The 18467-nt window shown below is 41.0% G+C and overlaps 1 protein-coding gene across 1 annotated transcript in view; it reads right to left on the bottom strand.

The window, feature by feature from the left end:
- The window catches only part of TPO (thyroid peroxidase), a 945924-nt gene that overhangs the window by 175076 nt on the left and 752381 nt on the right, over window positions 1-18467 (bottom strand). Inside the window, exon 15 of the mRNA XM_086925200.1 lies at window positions 9595-9730. Coding sequence (XP_086781326.1) covers window positions 9595-9730 — 136 coding nt within the window. The remainder of the gene's footprint in view (window positions 1-9594; window positions 9731-18467) is intronic.

Genomic DNA, 18467 nt, shown 5'->3' on the forward strand with positions numbered 1-18467 from the left:
AAGTGAGTCATGTCCACTGCACACTTCAACAAAGGCCAGACCTCCTCTGTCTCCCTGGACAGGCCTAAACCTCATCTGCACAATGTGATTAGTAATGTTAGGAAACACAGGTGATGTAATTGAAAAACGTGCAAATATTTTTGCTCATTTCACAATCACATCACCTGTGTTTCCTCAGCTTAGGTATCTCATTGAGCAGATATAGTCTAGCATATCCAAGAGTACGCAGAAGGTGAGGACTGTATGCAGCAGTGCAATGTACATAATTCTCCTCCAATGACAATTACAGAAGCCTCAGCATATCCATGCCCCCTAAACAGTCCTAAATGTATATCATAATTATCATAGTGACTATGAAACTCTAGCAGTACATATTGTGAAACCTAAATGACTTCAAGAAACGAGTTTTTAAACCATCAAACAAGCAAATTATTCTCCCATATTCATGTTGGGAAATGAAATATTTATTTAAAAAAGCAGACCCCTTGTTGTCCTTCTCATAAATGTGAAAAGTATTTCTTTAAAAAAAAAAAGATTTTCTGGTCATAATTTGAAAACACAGCACAGCTCCTATGTACAAGCACACCCTAGCTGGCTTCCTTATTTTCTCCAAAAAGCATACTAATCTCTTTCTAAATTAAATAAATCTTTTCTCACCTTAGCACGATTTTTAAACACATCATGTAAGCAAATTAGTCTCCCAGATTCATAGGAGAAGTACCTTAAAATTGTCTAGCACACATAGGGGCGTATTTACAAGGCACATACACCAGGGGAAAATGATTTAAATTTGCAAAGCACTCATGAGGGTGTATTTACAAGGACCTTGCACCACCTTTAAAGTCACTTTTAAAATGGGGAAAATGACGTGAATGTGTCTCATAAGCCTTGTAAATATGCCCCATGTTGACTATGTAACTCTTGCAGAACATATTGTGAAACCTAAATGACTTCAAGAAACGAGTTTTTAAACCAACAAACAAGCAAATTATTCTCCCATATTCATGTTGGAAAGTGAAATATTTATTTTAAAAAACACACCCCATGTTATCCTTCTCATAAATGCAAAAAGCATGTCTTTTTGTTAAAAAACGATGTTCTGGTCATAATTTGAAAACACAGCACACCTCCTATGTACAAGCACACCCTGTCAGAACTAATACTTCACATTATCTATAATTATAATTTGTCAAAGAAGCAAAATCTTTTTGGAAAAAATAATGAAAACACTTGACACAAAACAACGTTTTAAATGCACAGCTGGCTTCCTTATTTTCTCCATAAACTATACTAGTCTCTATCTAAATTAAATGAATTTTTTCTCACCTTAGCAAATGCTTTTTGAATTTCAAAACAGTCTCAGACACACACCAATTTTTCTTTAGCAGAGCAAAGGGTATGCACTCCAGAGGATGCAACCAACAAAGGCACAGACATGCTGTATTTCATCACACATATCTCTCATGTCACCCAATCAAAACTCTTCTCTCACTTTTTTCAAATCAACACCCTTCCCCCCTCTGCCCTTTCTGCCCTTTTTCCATAGCAACTACCTCCTGAAAGACCTCTCATGTTTACAAGTTCACACAACAATGTTTCAAATGAACTCTGAACTCTCAGTACACCTGCAAATCCACTGCAATGTTTCTTAAAATCATTTTTTCTTAACCATTTAAATTACATCTTTCAAAGAACACATCCATGCACCCTAACTTTCTGTTTTCAGAAATGGAAATCCACCAATCACTGATAGTGAATCATTAGCACTGAAACTCCACAGTTTTTTTTCTTTACAAACTCCTACTGTTTCAACTGCCATTTCATTCCCACACTTCATCTGACTGCAGCAGAACCTCCTCTCACTATGTTTTCTGTCTGGATTCTTGGACATAGCTACATCCACTGGGATCACAGGTATGCTGATAACAGAAATTTACACAACCTCAATTTACAAAATGTGGAAATCAAATGGATTGGCCAAAGAAGATTGAGATGTCACCAATTGATACCATTGATGAAAACCTTTTTACATTTGCCAAACCCTGACCTCATAATAGTGCACTGTGGAGGAAATGATTTGGGCACTTTGACTGGGGTAGGTTTGGAAATGCTTTTAAAGGACACCTTTGAGCAATTGATGGCACTTTTTCCTCAAACTGCCTTGGTATATTCCAATATATGCCAAAGACAGAAATGGAGGTGGTCCAATCAAATTTGTCCACAAATTGAGAAAGCAAGAAAACATGTAAATAAGTCTGTTTCAGCTTATATGAGAGACCATGGAATGGGCGCCATCTACAACAATAACTTGCGTTACTACATGCAAGATATCTACAGAGGAGATGGTGAGCACTTCTCAGATGAGGGAAACAGAGTTTTCATACAAAATTTAAGACTGTGTATTGGTTCCTACTTATAAGTACCTAGAACTTACACAGAACCCAAAAGCTCTTTTCAGTGCTACCTTAACTATAATTACTCTTTTTAAATTTCGAATGTACCTTTTTTCACTAATTTTCACTTATGTTCGCTTCCCGGTTCTCTACCCAATTTGCGTACCGGCAGCTAACCGCGCAAAAAATGCAATTTTTTTTTTTTTTCTGACCTCCTCAGCCACCCTCAGAAAACCTAGGGGGTCAGGATACGTCTCCCATGCCCCCTTATACCCATTTCCCGCATTGTTTTCCCTCCATCTTGTGATTTATTTCATTCAAAACACAAAATGGCGAACTCCCGTTACGCTACCGGTGAACTACCCGGTTCTCGTAACCGGGAAGCGCTTCTACCGCGAAAAATCAAATTTTTTTTATTTGCCCCACGGGACCCTTTAATAACCCCCACATCATTCCTAGGGGGTCAGGAGGGGTCTACCTTGCCCCCTTTCATTAAATTCCCCCTTTGTTTTTCTCCACCTCTTGTCTCTCGATCCTACCGAGAGACAAGATGGCGGCCGGTCCGGACTGTTTAGAATGTTGACAGACACCGGAGAGCCAATCAGCTTCGCTTCGCGAAGTTCCGTTACGCGTCAGGTACGCGAACCGGAGCGCTAACCGGAGCGCTGTTACAGATATATCTGTTTTTTAAAACGTTAATTTCTCAAAATCCACTGGAGCACATATATTGAGACATAGCAAAGGCACGTCGGGCAAACCATATCTACAATTTTGCCAAGTTTCGTGTAAATCCATTCAGCCGTTCGAGCTAAAAGTGATTCCAACCGCCCTATGGAAAAATGAATGGAAAAAACGCGTTTTGGGACCCCCCTTTTTTCTTGGCCCCCCCTTGACGAATTTTCAGGGGCTGCTCAGAAACAAAATGTGCCATTTTCCTGAAAATTTCAGCCAATTCCGTCCACAAACGCCAAAGTTATTTGACATAGAATTTTCACAAATCCCAAAGGAAAAATATCCTAACTATATATACCTACTGGCGACTGCCAGTAGGTAATATGTATGTGTATATTTATATATACAATTTGATATTTTGTACAGCTATTTTTTTTACATCAACAATTTTCTTTTGATATTTTTGTATTTACCTGTTTAAGTATAGGGAGTCGATATTTTTGCATTCTATATTTTTGCATCAATGTTTTTTACTTCTTCATTTTCAACAAACATGTTGCGTATGTGTATGTGGAACCAAAATAGAGTCTCTATGGACACAATATTAGTCCAGATAAGAAGTGACCCTCATGCTTATTAAACGCAAATTATGTCCAAAAAGCCATTAGGGAAGGATTAGCATTACTGCGGAAATGCTGTCTAGCTTTAGCAGGCAATTTGGCATCAGATCTGATTGCTGTTCAACACATATTATGAAAAAAGAATAAGGTAGTTATTTAGAATTTGATGGCTGCAGGACATCCACCAAAATTCTGGCAGATGGTCTACCCACCCCATTTAGAGGGTTTATGTGAGTTTACCATGGGAATATGTTGCAGTACCTGTGAGTGGCCATTTGTGATGCTTGACTTTCTCTAAGGCTGGGCAGTAGCAAAGCTAGCGCCTATTTTAACAACCTTAAGACTATAGTATCCTTAAAAGCCTAGCTTATGATTAGCAATGTTCTTACTCTTTAGTGGGTGTGTGTTTGTGTTAGTGTGTCCAATCCTAAGCACCTCTTTATACTTTCGAAATAGCTCCCATTTAGTGATAGGAATTCCCCATCTTCAAGCCACACTCCTTTGTTCCAGTCACAATAACTGCAAAATATTCATCTTGGTGGTGATCTCCTTACAGAAAACATAGGAAGGGAGGATACAGAGGACTCCAGTCTTAGGTTTGTGTATTGTATTTTGTATTAATTTGTATTCATTGAGTAGTATTACTATAGTACTACTTTCCATACTACAGAATGCTCGTCTGTGAAAAGGGTACACATTTTATTTTCACCTAGTCCACGTCAATCTGGTATCATACAACTGTTGGCTGTCTCCAGAGTGCTTAGAATGCAGTCAGAAGATAAATATTTCACCTTTAACGCTTGCCACCTCCCTTCTGGAGACTATTCATAACATGGCAGGCATTCTGTCTATTATAAAATAAGTGAGATGCACTATTATTCTTCAGCACTCTGAGGATGATGAGTTTGAAGTGCTATAGGAATGGATAAGCGTGGACAAGCAACTGAACTGAAAGACAACAGTCATTATGAAACCTTTGGCTCACCTACTCTTCCACTATAGCAGTTTTCCTTCATGCGTGTTTGTTCATGAAAGAAACAGCAGGAAATCATTACTATATTACCTCCTTTCTTCCTCTGTGTCAATATTTATCTAGTGTGAGTTGTTTTTAAATGATATTGCACATCTTCAGCTTAGATGCTCTGTTGAGACAACTAACATTTGAAAGGTGGCAAATGTATTCTAAACCACATCATATAAATATGTACTTTGCTTGACAAAGTTTGAAAATGTTTCAATAGTTAAGCACATCTTTGGTTTAATGATTCTCCTACCCAAATGACTCCAAATTCAATCAACTAAGGTATTTCTTTCTGAAACCCCCTGCTTCCGTTCCATCCTACCTCCCCTTTACTGCTCCGCCTTTGCATTTTCACATCCACATTTCAGAGAATCATATGTTCTAGCATTCAGTAAAAGATCTTATATTTCTTACCATATTAATTATGGCTCCACCTTGAAAACCATGGCTTGTTGCCCTCAATCTCTGAAGCTTCTACCAGATCTCTGAGGGTTCTACAGACTCTGCCTCGGTTATAAAAAGTAGAGAACCACCCAAAATCTAGGACCTCAGCATCCGGGAATCCCTTATTTTTCATGACCAAAATATATCTGCAGATAGACCTCATTTTACAAGAGAACTAAGGGCCAGATGTAGGTCGGTCGGTAACGGCCGAAAATCGATATTTTCGGCCGTTACCGACCGGTATACATGATTTGAAATGTAGGGGCACAATTTTACAGAATCAGTAACTTTACCGATTCGGTAAAGTTACCGATTCAGTAAAATACCGAATCTGTATTTTTACCGATTCGGTAAATCTCAGATGTAGGTGAGACTCTTCTGAGTCCCAAAGGCCCTACAAAATCGGTATTTTACCACCCAATCCTATTGTGTGGTAATATACCGATTTCAGGTGTGCATGCTGAGAGGTACCGACGGAGACAGCGGGGCCTCAATCTCCGAGCCGTTGCCGGGTGAGGTGAGGCTTGACTCCCACATATTGCTGGGACCGCATCCTCAATCGACAAATGGGTCAAGAGGATACGGTAGGATGGTCCCTGTGACCACACCATTAGTCTGACAGTCCTTTAACATATCTTGGTCTGTCCATTTCACTTTATATATATTCTATTAGAGTGTACTTATGCAGTAGCAACATCTTTTATACGTGGCCCTGAAGAATTCCGGTGTAGTTTCACCTGTTGGCAGAAACATGTTGGCCTATTTAACAACACAGCAAAGCAAACAGTGATTTTGTCACACTGTTCTACATCTCTTTTTAATCTGACGTCCTGGTGAATCTCAATAAATAGTTTTTCTTTTGCCTTGACCGTCATTTTAACATCACCTATCCACTTCTTTTTTTGTTTGCACTGCACTTTACCAGCACCGCCCAGTGGCCTGGACACTTTCATTGTATGAACCAGAACTGTGTGCTGTCTAGCCAATTCAACTGGGCTTGGACACACCACTCTGGCTTCAGACGTCCTGCATGACGAGGCTCCGCCGAATGGGTGGGCTGATAGGATATCTATCATACATCTAGTGTCTTATGACTACTTGGTCTGGTTCAGTGCAATCCAAAAGTTTGGTAATCTAATGAGGACCTCATAGGCTCGGCCTTATGGCTCACAGACCCTCCAACTCTCCTTGTTTCTTGTGCATGCACACCTAGCCATGTGACAGACAGACATGCCCTTAGGGCATGTCTGTATGCCACATGGCGCACATGCCTATTTGTGGGGTGCCAGAGGGTGTCAAAGTGACACCCCCTGCACCCTTGCAAAAATCGGTATTTACCGATTCTGTAAATACAGAATCGGTATTTCCCATTGATTCCTATGGGCTTAGAAGCCCATAGGAATCAATGGGAAATACCGATTCTGTATTTACAGAATCGGTAAATACCGAATGTTACAGAATCGGTATTTCCACATCTGGAAATACCTACATGTCAACCACATTGATTTACCGATTTTCAATTACCGAATCCGTAAAATTCGGTAATTAAAAATCGGTAAATCAATATTACCTACATCGGGCCCTAAGACTTTGGATGTAGTTGCGGTTTATAATGCACTTACAAGTTACAATACATAATCACTTTGATTTTATTGCCTTACTGTTATAAAAGTTCAGTTTCAGGTTTGTGCCTTACCAGGAAGGGAAGGAGGGATGGGGCTGTGGCCGAGCTGCTGGCCAGGGCAAGTTTGTGTTGATTTTGTTACAGGGGCTGATATGGCCGGGCCCCGGTAACAAAAACGCCCCCCCCCCACGGGCCCAAAACGGTCCCCCACCCTGGCGTGCCCTCGGAGAAACGCTCCGTGCCCTCTACGGCTAGTCTGGCCCTGCTTTCAAGCAGGATAGGCAGTATGTACTTTTGGTCCTATAAACAAACAGAGTCCAAAACTGAAAGGTGCAGGAGTCCCAAAATATAGTCTTCCATGTCTTCAGGTAAATGCTGGCTAATACCATAGAGCCACTACAAGTCCTCTTCTGTTTCCCCAGCAGCCCTAACTGTTGGTAACAAGGTACCGTTCAAACGGGCCAGTGGTTTCATGGCGGACCATCTCCATAGTTCCAGGCCTATTCATAGTCGTGCAAAGAATTAAAATAGAAATATTGGATTTACTTTGAGATATATTTGTAAGAGTAACATGCATTTTGCTTCTTACTTGTCCACTGCCAATTGGGGAATGGTGTACTGAATCAAGAGTAAAGGATAGGTTGGTGATTTACATGCTATACGATTTGCAGCTGAAGAAATAGGTGTCCAGGGAAAAAATCAGTGCATGCACCTAGGAAATGTGACATGATAACCCCCAATTCTGCTGCAGTATGCACATTGCTGGACCATTTAGAACATCAAGAAAGGCACTGCAAGCTGGATGGCCCAGTCATAAGCAATGAAGACGTGCTCTACCAGACTGCATGCAACAGGCAAGTCCGCCAGTGAGGCACAATGGGGTCAAATGCACTGTGGTGAGGTGTCCTGGGGTCTCCCCAGGTAAATGCTGCCATTGGGTGGCTGGGGGGTGATTTGAGGAACCTCCAGCAAAGCTAAGTCTCTGGACACCTTACAAGTAAGTAAGTAATAGTTTATTGTCCGGTCAATTAAAACCATTACAATTTCTCTATAAAAAAAGTAACAAAAGTTACATCAGCAAAGTTCATGGTTTAAGACTTCTCAATAATATCACTTCATAAAACATCCGTGCATTGTATTAACATCATTAGTGCAATTGTCCATGATTGTATCTAATGCAGTACATTAGTAAGCAGTTTGATCGTTCAATATCTTGGCGGGTTTTCAGATCCTGAGCATTTTTTAGGACGGAAAAACGATTCTAAAAGATTAACATTTTAAAAAAACAAATGCTCAGTTTGAATAGAGAAGTAAATGTACAATAAAACAGTTACTTTCTGAACAGCGGCAGAGGTAGGTTGCTGTTGACAGTTATACTGGGGCATGTGTTGTCCAGAAGAAATGCAAAGTGAGTATGTGTTGTTTGTTATGAAAGCAAAAACAGAAGAAAGATGCTGTTTTGGAGGATACCAGTGGTTTATCGGCCGAGTTTTTCCCCAGCCACTTCCATGAATTGCACAAAGCGACACGCCAGTTGAACATTCCCTCCCCGAGGCATGCCATCACTGCTTGTGGAGAAGTGTGGCTCACTGGTTAGAGGAGGCAGACCTGGAAGCAGAGGTCAGCCCAGGACCAGGGTTCAATTCCCCGCCTGGGTGGGTCTTGGGCTCAAAATTCCATGGACTCGACAATTCTCGCTCCGGTGCCTACTCGATTCACAGGTTCACACTCTGCGACTCTGGGCAATAGCTTGCTTAATCTCCACAACGGCCCCTCGTGGTGGGATGCCTGGCTTTCACCTTGTGGATACCCTGCCGGGGTTATCTCACAGGGGAATACCAGGACGGGTTCCCTAAGCAAGCGCTTAGATACCGGGTCGGTGATTTGTGCTATATAAATACATTTACATTTACATTTGTCTACAGGTTCTTATCCCCTCACTTATGAACAGTGGCTTCAGTAATTGGCATCATTCAGCTAGTATTTCTCTGCAGATGCACAAAAGGTGTATTATACTTTCGTTAGCTTCCTTGCATAGATGGCATGTTGTCTGGCTTGGCCATCATTTCCAAGGGGTAAGGTGCTGCAATGATGGTAAAATGCCCGTTCGGAGTTGAAGATATTTTTCTTTCTTCCTCCTGTTAAAGCCTACACCTAAGTAGGATTGAGAGGAGGGCTTGACGTAGCTTTGCACAACAAACTATCCATGGGTTCTTTCTGTGAGTGCCGCCTTGCCTTCTAGTAGTGATAGTTTCTTCACTGTCTTATTTACGATTTCTTTAAAACGGTGTTAAGACCCTGATGCTGCCCAAAGTTCCTCCAGTCCCAGACGCTCCTTTGATGCGGTCAGATAGCTCACGAATGCACAGTCCCTTTTTTGTTGTATTTCGATCCAGAGGTAAGAATTCATTTCTCCTGCTTCAGCCCTTCTGATCCTGTACCAGCTCTTGGCGTAGGCTCCTTTACCAGCTAATTCTTGGCTTTGTAGGCCGAATTTCAACCTTATTTGAGCTGGTGAAACATACTTAGGTAGACTGAAAATCATTCTGGCCTCCAACACAGCGAAGTCTCCAGAATCCCTACAAGGTACTCCTAGTCCTGTCATGTCCTATGTCCATTGAACTATTTTTCTCACAAAACTAATTAATAAACTAACATGGTATTGGACATTAGGGAGAATTATGATCAAATCACTTGCAAACTAAAAAGCAATTAATGTTGCATAACCACACATTCCTAGTATTATTTTTAGTATATTTGCTAGAAAGACAACTTTTCTCTTCAAATGACATATTAGGAGAGATGTAACTCCTGTCTTACCTTATCATCCTTTCCACATGGTATACTTGGCAGGGGAGAATGTATCTCATGCCAAGTGGAGCTGTTTATTTCTGCAAATGTCTGTGTATCTTCCTTTAATAGGTTGAGTTCGGAAGATGCATTTGTATCCTTGGCTCTAGTGATAGAAAAATGCACACAGAGTGAGTAAACAACTATCAGCTAAATGTTCATCTAATGCCTATCTTCATACATATAACGGCATTTTTAACTGCATTACCATGATTCCATCTTTTATACAGGGTGCCTGTACCTTTGACCTTTATGCTCAGGCTATCCATTCATCTTAACTGTCCGCACGAATTGTTTCAGCTTTTACGCTTTCATAATTACATATTTATAGGATATAACATTTTCTCAGTGACTGTAGTTTTGGGGAGTTGCCTTATATAAGTTCATTCTTGGTGCTTCTTCCTGTGAATTAGTGTATGTGGTAATCAAGACAGATTATGCAGACAGTTCTCACCACACTCTTTTATCTCCTTGTAAGTAGTGTTTGATATTTACTTAGCCGAGGCAAGTAGGAACGCTCCAGGTGTTGTGTTCGCGCCTAGATTGGACTGTGGAAGTAGAAACCTTCCCATCTCTCCTTTCCCAAGTATCTTTTTTTATTTAAGATCACGATCTTTCAGCTGTGCGCGATTACAATGTTAAAAAATATCGGAACCATTGCCAGCTTCTGGAAATGGTCAGAGACAGAAATGTGATATGCATATGCATTGTTGGGAATGGTTTGATGCAGCCTTTAAAAAAATCTGCATTTCAAAGCCACTCTCCCAGACAGATGTGCACCTGGTTCTATTCAATGAATTGTGTGCAAGTTAAAATCAGGGAACAATGCAGGCTTTGGGGTGACCCAATCCGTCTGGGGGCCCCCAAACCTTCAGTGGGGCCCTATCCAGCCTAAGGCCTATTAATAGTTCTGAGATAGTTAGACTTAGGACCCCTCATCACATTCTGCAGTGGGCCAACATTGTTTAGCATTACACCACTGGTTAAGATCCTTTCCTAGGGCAAAGAGGTGGTCCCCCTCCATGGCTCATTAAAGCAGTATAAATGAGAAATGACTCGTGTCAGCGTCAGATGACTTCAAATCACTTGATCTTGAAGAAAAAGTTTGGTACCAGCCTTTAGTTGATAAGACAGCTGTTTAGATTCCCCTTCCCGGACCCAAACGTTTCCTCTTTGTTTTCCTGTTTTAAGAGTTGCTTACACACGTTTAATTCTTTTGTTGTTCTTTATATTCTTTCGGTACCAGTCCAGCCAATATAAATGGTCTGTTTGTTTCTTCTTTTTGATTGCCTGTTGAGAACGGTTATGTACTAAAATGGAAATCCTACATATTAAATTAAACATTGAGAAAGCTCACAAAGTTAAGTTCTGTTTCTGAGCGAAGCATCAATTGAACGATTATTCTGACCCATTTATATCTGCATTCTAGACCTTTCCTTTTCATGGATCCGATCCATATTACGAACTTGAGTTTCCTGTTTTCTACCAACTGGTTTTGCTGGTCTTCCCCTTTCCAAGTCCAAATGCAGACTTCCCTTAATTAGTGGTTCCCTTACTTCTGGCACCTGGCTTTATTTAGTGCATTTTGCCGTCTTCCTGCATCTGTGCTATTCCACCGAGTCTCCAACTATTTCAGCCCCAAGAACCCAGAAGGCAGTTGTCTGTTGAGTATTTTCATGCTTTGTGTGACCTTGTTGTTGTTTTTACATACTTGCCTTTTGATTTTGTTGGAATTTCCTGCTATCCTGCCTCTCTTTTTCTGTTTAGACGTTGTTCCTAGTCTTGTCTGCACTCTTCCTAATCTGTCCTGTTAACTCCTTGCATTATGTGCAGTGTATTCCAGCCCTAACCCTGACCTTGATTCCAATCCTACATTTCTCTAAGCCCCGCTTCTGGTTCTGTGTTCTCTCCACCGCTTTCCTTTGTCTTCTTGTGTGTGTTGATATTATCATTTTGATTGTCACTTCTATCAGAGGTGCCAGTTAGGTTCTGAGACTTGTACCTCGGGCACAGAGAACAACCCAGCATACTTTCTCCATAGTAGCTGTTGGCTCTCTCCCCAAACCCTGTGGGGCTTATTTACTCGTTACATACCTGTAAGATCTTTTCATCCCACACAGTGATCACAATCCAGTGAGTGCACAACCTATCATTTATGATAGTTTGTCTATCTTTTCCCTCATATTCCTTTGCTGTAGTTCTTGTGTTATGATATAGTTTCTCCTTTGCAAGTTTCGGTTTTCGGATCACAATCTGCTCAAATTCTCTTCCTCTTTCTTTCCCTCCTTTACAGCATTCAGACATGTAATTGCATGTGTTTATCTCATCTCTGGGGGAACCCCTTTTCCTTAAGATGAACACACCCCCCACTAATGTAGTCTTTGCCCTAACTCAGCCTTCTAGCCTCCTGGCAGCTACACATCTTCAACATATGTACTATGCAAGCTTTCTGAGTAAAAAAGAGAATATTACATTGCCCATAAAGTTCAGAACTCTGATGATACTTGAAAATGGAGGCAGAATTTTTGAAATTATCGAGCATAAGCAGCTTGTGGTCCAGACCTTCCTTTTTAGGCAATCATGATATGTGGTTGTTGTGGCCAGGACTTTGTTATTGGAACATTTGGAAACCTTGTAGATTAACGGTTTTGAAGCAACTGAAGTCTGAACTGAAAACAGAGAAATATTCTTAGAACTGAATCATACTGTGGAGCCAAACTCTAGTACTGTTTCAGAGATATCATCATTTAAGTACCAAATTATATTTTCTTTTGCACATTTTAGCTTATTTACCTTAGGATTGGAGGGATCCCAATCTCTTTAAAAGCCTTTGATAATCTCTCATGGTGCACATATTGAATTAAAGTAGTGATATGAGGTTAAGGAAGTAATTGTTTTAGTCCAATATGTGTTTTGTGTTGGACTTGGTGCTCTCTATGTAGGGTCATCCCCAAACTTTTTTGCCTCCACACTGCTGCTTTCTGAACACACTTTTGGTGGCTTTGAGGTATCTGTGCACTTTTCCACTGCTAATCCATGCCAAAGTGCTCGTGCTCTCTGCTCTAATCATGGTAGAAGGGGATTACATCCAATTGGCATATTTTATTTACTTGTAAGTCCCTAGTAAATTCGAACTACATGTGCCTAGGGCTTGTAAATTAAATGCTACTAGTGGGCCTGCAACACTGATTGTGCCATCCACTTGAGTAGTCCTTTAAACATGCCTCAGGCCTGCCATAGCAGCCTGTGTGTGCAGTTTTGAACTACCATTTAGTTCTGGCAAAATCCTGCCTTTTTAATGCATATTAGTTGCCTCTAGTGTAGGCAATGAACAGTCCAGAGGGCAGTGTGAAATGCATTTAAAAATGTGGATATGTATTTATAAACGTACGAGTTACGAGGGGGTGAACTAAATGCTGCACATGGGATTCTGATTTACCTGTCTTTAAAAAATACAGAAATTCTGTTTTAAAACGGTCACTGACACAGTTTAGTTATTTTATATGCCCTTCCACCTAGTGTTACTGACCTTCAGGGTCCTCGCCTGTTAGTGCGGGGCCGAGCGTGTTCAGGTCAGTCTTCTAGTTGTTTGACTCACAGGGGATAAAAGGAGCGCTGGCACGTCCGCGCAGCATAAGAGTCTCGAGGGGGTAAACTAAATGCTGCACATGGGATTCTGATTTACCTGTTTGATCTTCCACTGCTACGCTCCCTCAAGAATTCTTAGATCAGCTAATTCTGGTCTCATGTGTGCCAAAGTAGTGCGTAGAGCCAGATGGGGTGGCAAGAGTTTATCTCATGGTGTGGCTAGGCTGTGAAACCAACTACCTATCACAGTCAGACTCCAACTAAACAGGACAGTGTTCAGTAAGCTAATAAAAACGTGGCTGTTCCCCAGGACTTAAGGTGTCGGTTCTGTTGACATTGGTCCTCCCTTTCTTACACCCCAGCGCCAAGACGCCTCAGCATTTGTGCGCTCTATAAATGTCAATCCAATCCAATCCAATAAGGTTTACATGTCCTGGTAGTGTAAAACTCTAAAATTTGTTTCCCACTTTTGCAAGGGTTACCTCTCTAATAGGCTAACATTGGGCTACCTTATTACATTTATTTAGTGATAACTTTCAATTAACATAATTTATCTGGTCAAATGGCAGTAATCCCACATGCGCTGCCGCGGAGTGAGCTGGCCACCACCCCATTTCCCACCAATCTCTGTACTGGGAATTTCTCTTCAAGTACATTAAACTCACCACCGCTGCTGCCGCCGCTGCTGGCACTCGAACTGCTGGGGATCGCATCAAAAGTGACTACGAGAGCAGCAAGGCCCAATAATTATAAAATGGGATTTTAATTATATACAGGATTTGGTGAACGATACTTCAAACAAAACCAAGAAACTGCTAAAGCATATACAGAGAAATTATTAGATATAATCAAACAGGAGTATCAACTGGTAGACTCAAGGCGAAGAGCTCATCCAGAGTTCTTTCTCAATATACCTGTTTTCTTCAGCGATTTAAATGAGCTTCTCGTATTGGCTTTTTTTAAATTTCTCATTCTCTCACCTGGGAACATTTTCCCAGGTTAGAGAATGGGCTAACGTTTTCTCTGATCATTCATTAGGTAGTTTTGATCTGGAGATTGAAACTAGGAAGAGGGAGAGGCCCAGGTGGCAGATGAATCATCGCCTACTTTCTAACCAGGAATGGATAGTAAATATGAGAAAGTTTATAGAGGAATCTTTTCAGATAAATAAGGGCACTGCATCTGTTTTATTCAGTCTGGGGTGCCTTTAAGGAAACTATCCGGGGGCAAAATGTGACTTTTACGGCCTCAGAAGCAAAATAACAGGCAAAACGTATAGAGGAACTCCAAACTGCAGTTGACAATGCTTTACAGAACAGAAATAGTAATCTGGGGACACAACATTTAGTAGATAGGCAATTAACAAAAGCAAAGCTGAAGTTGAGGGAAATCTGTATTCTAGAGGAAATACAGAGTATGTGGTCATATCAGCATCAGGTGTATGAGGAAAATCAGATGGTGGGAAAGTTCCTTACTTGGTCATTCAGGGTTAAGCAGGAAGTGGCAATGATTATGGAACTAGTTGAATGAGAGACACGGGCCCTAGCCTATGAAAAGGATATGATAGCTAAGATTATTCTACAGCATGTTAATAATTTATATGCAACTAAACATATGGCCTCAAATTAGACCATAGGTCGCTACTTTGAGTAGATAAAACTACTCCCACAGGTGACACACATACAATCAGAAGAATTAGTTGTAGATATTACAGTATTAGAAATCCAACATGTCTGTCCACAATGCCTTGTGGCAAAGCCTTTGGCAATGATGGCTTCCCTACATAATTTTATAAAACTGTTTCCCTTTTTAGTGGAGTTTTTTACATTTTATGAAAAAAGGTGGGGAGATTCTATACAGTTTGAAGAAATCAACAATTACCCAAGAGACGTAAATTCATATAGGCTGATAAGCCTACCTAATACTAATCATACATTTTAATTAAAAATTGAGCTATTTGCGTTACTCCAATAGCTCAGAAGATCCATAGGGATCAGACAGGATTTGTGGCCGACAGGTTGATGTCATCTAAAACAGACTTTTTATTACAAACACCTGACTTTATTAATGTTAATCAGACACTGGCAGTAATAATGATGGTAGATGCGGAAAAAACATTTGATCTGGTTAGCTGGAATGCTCTGCTCTTTGGCTTAGGTGGGTTTGGTTTCCCGCTACAGTTTATTATTATGCTTTGCTGCATATATCAAGGTACACAGGCAAAGATTGTGATACACTTCAATCTAGCACGTGTTGTCAAAATAAACAGGGGAACTCGCCAGGGCTGCCACCTGCATTATTTACTTGTTTTGTTGAACCATTGGCTGTTAGCATATGGGTCAACATGGATATAGAGGCAGTGATAGCTGGAGTGTCCAAGCTTAAACTATGGGGGACAATATAATAGTCTGTCACAGGCCAGAAGAACAAAATATTAAAACAATACTGACAGAATTTGAGCAGTTCCAATTAATTGTGTGTTATAAAATTAACCACAGTAAAACAAAATTGCTGTTATGTAATGCCCTTCTCAATATTATTCCTTCTAGTCTTTAGCAGCAGGTTTCTAACCATGAACCAATTCAGTATTTGGGAATAAAAATAACTAATCTATATAAAGAACTTTATAGATTAAATTATGAAACAATGATGAAAAGATTAAATATTTGTTGGATAGGTGGATCCTCTTAAGTTAATAGGGCGGGATACGCTGATAAAAATGACTATTTTACCTTTCTTGATTTTTTTCTTTACTTATATTCCAATTAAAAATAATAGAGCATTTTTAAAGCAATAAGAGACACTTTTTAGATGCTGTATTTGGAAAAAAAGGCTTCAAGATTACCAATGCTTCAGTTAGAAGTTAGTCAGGGGGGATTAGCATTACCTTACATGTATACATATTAAAAAGCCACTCTTTTAGATACAATGGTGCGATTTACTGATGCCAAGGGATTCCAGGATAGTTTCTTTGTTGAGAAGATGGTCCAGGCGGTGGGATCCCAGTTGCCAATATTTATAAACATGACAAAACTCCCAAAAAGAAAAGGTATAAAACATTTCAGGAGTATGATTGGAGACTCTAAGCCTTTCCTTCAAATAATCAATTTGCAGGGTATGGGTACTTGCAGGTAAATGAATGTAGAGTGCTGGGCCTACACATACCAAATTGCCATATAAGGTACTGTAATACAAATGGATTTAAAGAATTGGGACATTGTTTGGTTAGAGGGAGTAACATAACTTGGCAGCAACTCCAAGCTAGGTGTGGAGATTACTGCAAGCTGTTCTATTTTGGGCACCTCCAGATTGTACACTTCCTAAAAGAATACTGTGTTTACTTAAATTGGCACCTATAATGACTGCTCTATTTAGGACTGAAATGAGGGGCACAGGAAATGTGTTGCAGGCCCACTAGTAGCATTTAATTTACAAGCCCTAGGCACATGTAGTTCGAATTTACTAGGGACTTACAAGTAAATAAAATATGTCAATTGGATGTAATCCCATTCTACCATGATGATGACTGTGGGAGCAGTATTTTCAGGGTGTTGCACTGCAGATCATCTATGACAAACGGAACAGGATATATGCTACAGTTATGGCCCCCTGTAAAGTTTTTAGCAATGTAACAACATTTGAGGCTTACCGTGGAAGATTGCTTCGAAAGTTTCAGACAATGGTAACCCAGTGCCCCTTGAGGGAAGTCCATCATATTTACTTTCCTGAAATATCGTAACTGAGCAACTCAACGGACACTGTAATTACACCACAAATCGACACTCAGTTTCAGGAACAGTGGATCTATAATCCTTGGAAGAGGAGTGAGGTCCTATCCCTAAAGAGCAAGCTGCTGGACCCTCGGAACAACCCTACTGCATATTACAAAGAATTAATGGAGGCGGCCTCCTCCACCGTGATGACATTAGCTGATATAGAGTTATTTTTTGGCCTGCTGGTACCAGTAGATATATGGAGGCACGTCGATACGCTGGATCATGCACTGGAGTTGGGTGGCACATGGGATGAGATCAAGGCATGGGATAAGGTGCGCAAGCCTGGCGAGAAGCCAAAAACAGAGCTCCTAGCTTTGCTGGGGTTGTATTATCACTTACATGCACTCCTTATCCCGCCAAAGCTAGTGGATTGAGGTAAATTGACTAGGTGTTGTCAGAGGAAGGATGAAAGTGCGTCGGATTTCTTTACCAGATTTGAAGGGGTGTTTTTAGACTTTAGTAGTCAGGATTTCTCACAGGAGGGTGGTGTTCGTTTGTTTATTAACAGGTTTATCACTAATTAGCTCCCTGAGATTGCAACTAGGCTGCAAGCTTCGGAAAGTACTTCGACAACCCCCTCCCTGTCAGTAATATTGAGTATGGCACAGTACTATGAGCATAGAGTGAATGAGGACAAGGAGAAAGTGGAGAAAAGGTCAAAGGCATTGAAGACGAGAGTGTTGATGCAACAAGTAGCGAAGGGAAATGGAAGAGGCAGAGGTTCGGTTTCGGCCCAGCTGCTACTCCAATCTAACAGTGGTGGTGCTTTGAGTGTGCCCATTGGGCTCAATCTTGCGTACTGTAAGCAGGAGGTACATTGGAGGAACAAGTGTCCGGAGTAGTTGCAGAAAGAGGTCGAGGTTTTAGAGGACATGGAAGAGGAGGAAGAGGCTGTGGGGAGATGCGAACAGAGAACGCGTCGTCTAATAGACAGAGCCGGAACTATTTTGACGACCGCCGAGGGAGGCAGTACTATCATGATGACTATGACATGGACGAAGTGACGGGGTTGCCTCTCAGCTAGGATAGCCAGGGACAGGGTAAAGGACCAGTTCCGGTGCCTGTAGAGCAGTGCGGACCCTATGTCACTGCAGATTTACAAGGCGCGACCTTGCAATTTTTAGTTGATACAGGGCCTATGAATCTCTCTGTTTCCCATTCACTGGCCCCGGGGGCAGCTCTGTATGTCCAAAATAATGTTTTGGTGGGTTTCTCAGGTGGGCTGGTTGTTAGCCCTATTTCCAAGCCCATTGCTCTCACTATTGGCCACTTTATGGTCCATTCACCATTTTTATTAACATCGAATTGTGGGGAGAATTTTTTGGGACTGGATTTGTTAAAAAGGTTACATGCAACAATTTTTTTGTTCTCCAGGTGATGTTTACATGACTATTGGGCTGCAAGTGGCCCGTTCCAAGCAATGCCTCGCAAAAGAAGCCCCCCTGACCGATGAGTTTAAAGATGTGGCACATACACTAT

The sequence above is a fragment of the Lissotriton vulgaris genome, chromosome 6, assembly GCF_964263255.1.
Source record: "Lissotriton vulgaris chromosome 6, aLisVul1.2, whole genome shotgun sequence".
In the NCBI taxonomy this organism is placed as follows: Eukaryota; Metazoa; Chordata; class Amphibia; order Caudata; family Salamandridae; genus Lissotriton; species Lissotriton vulgaris.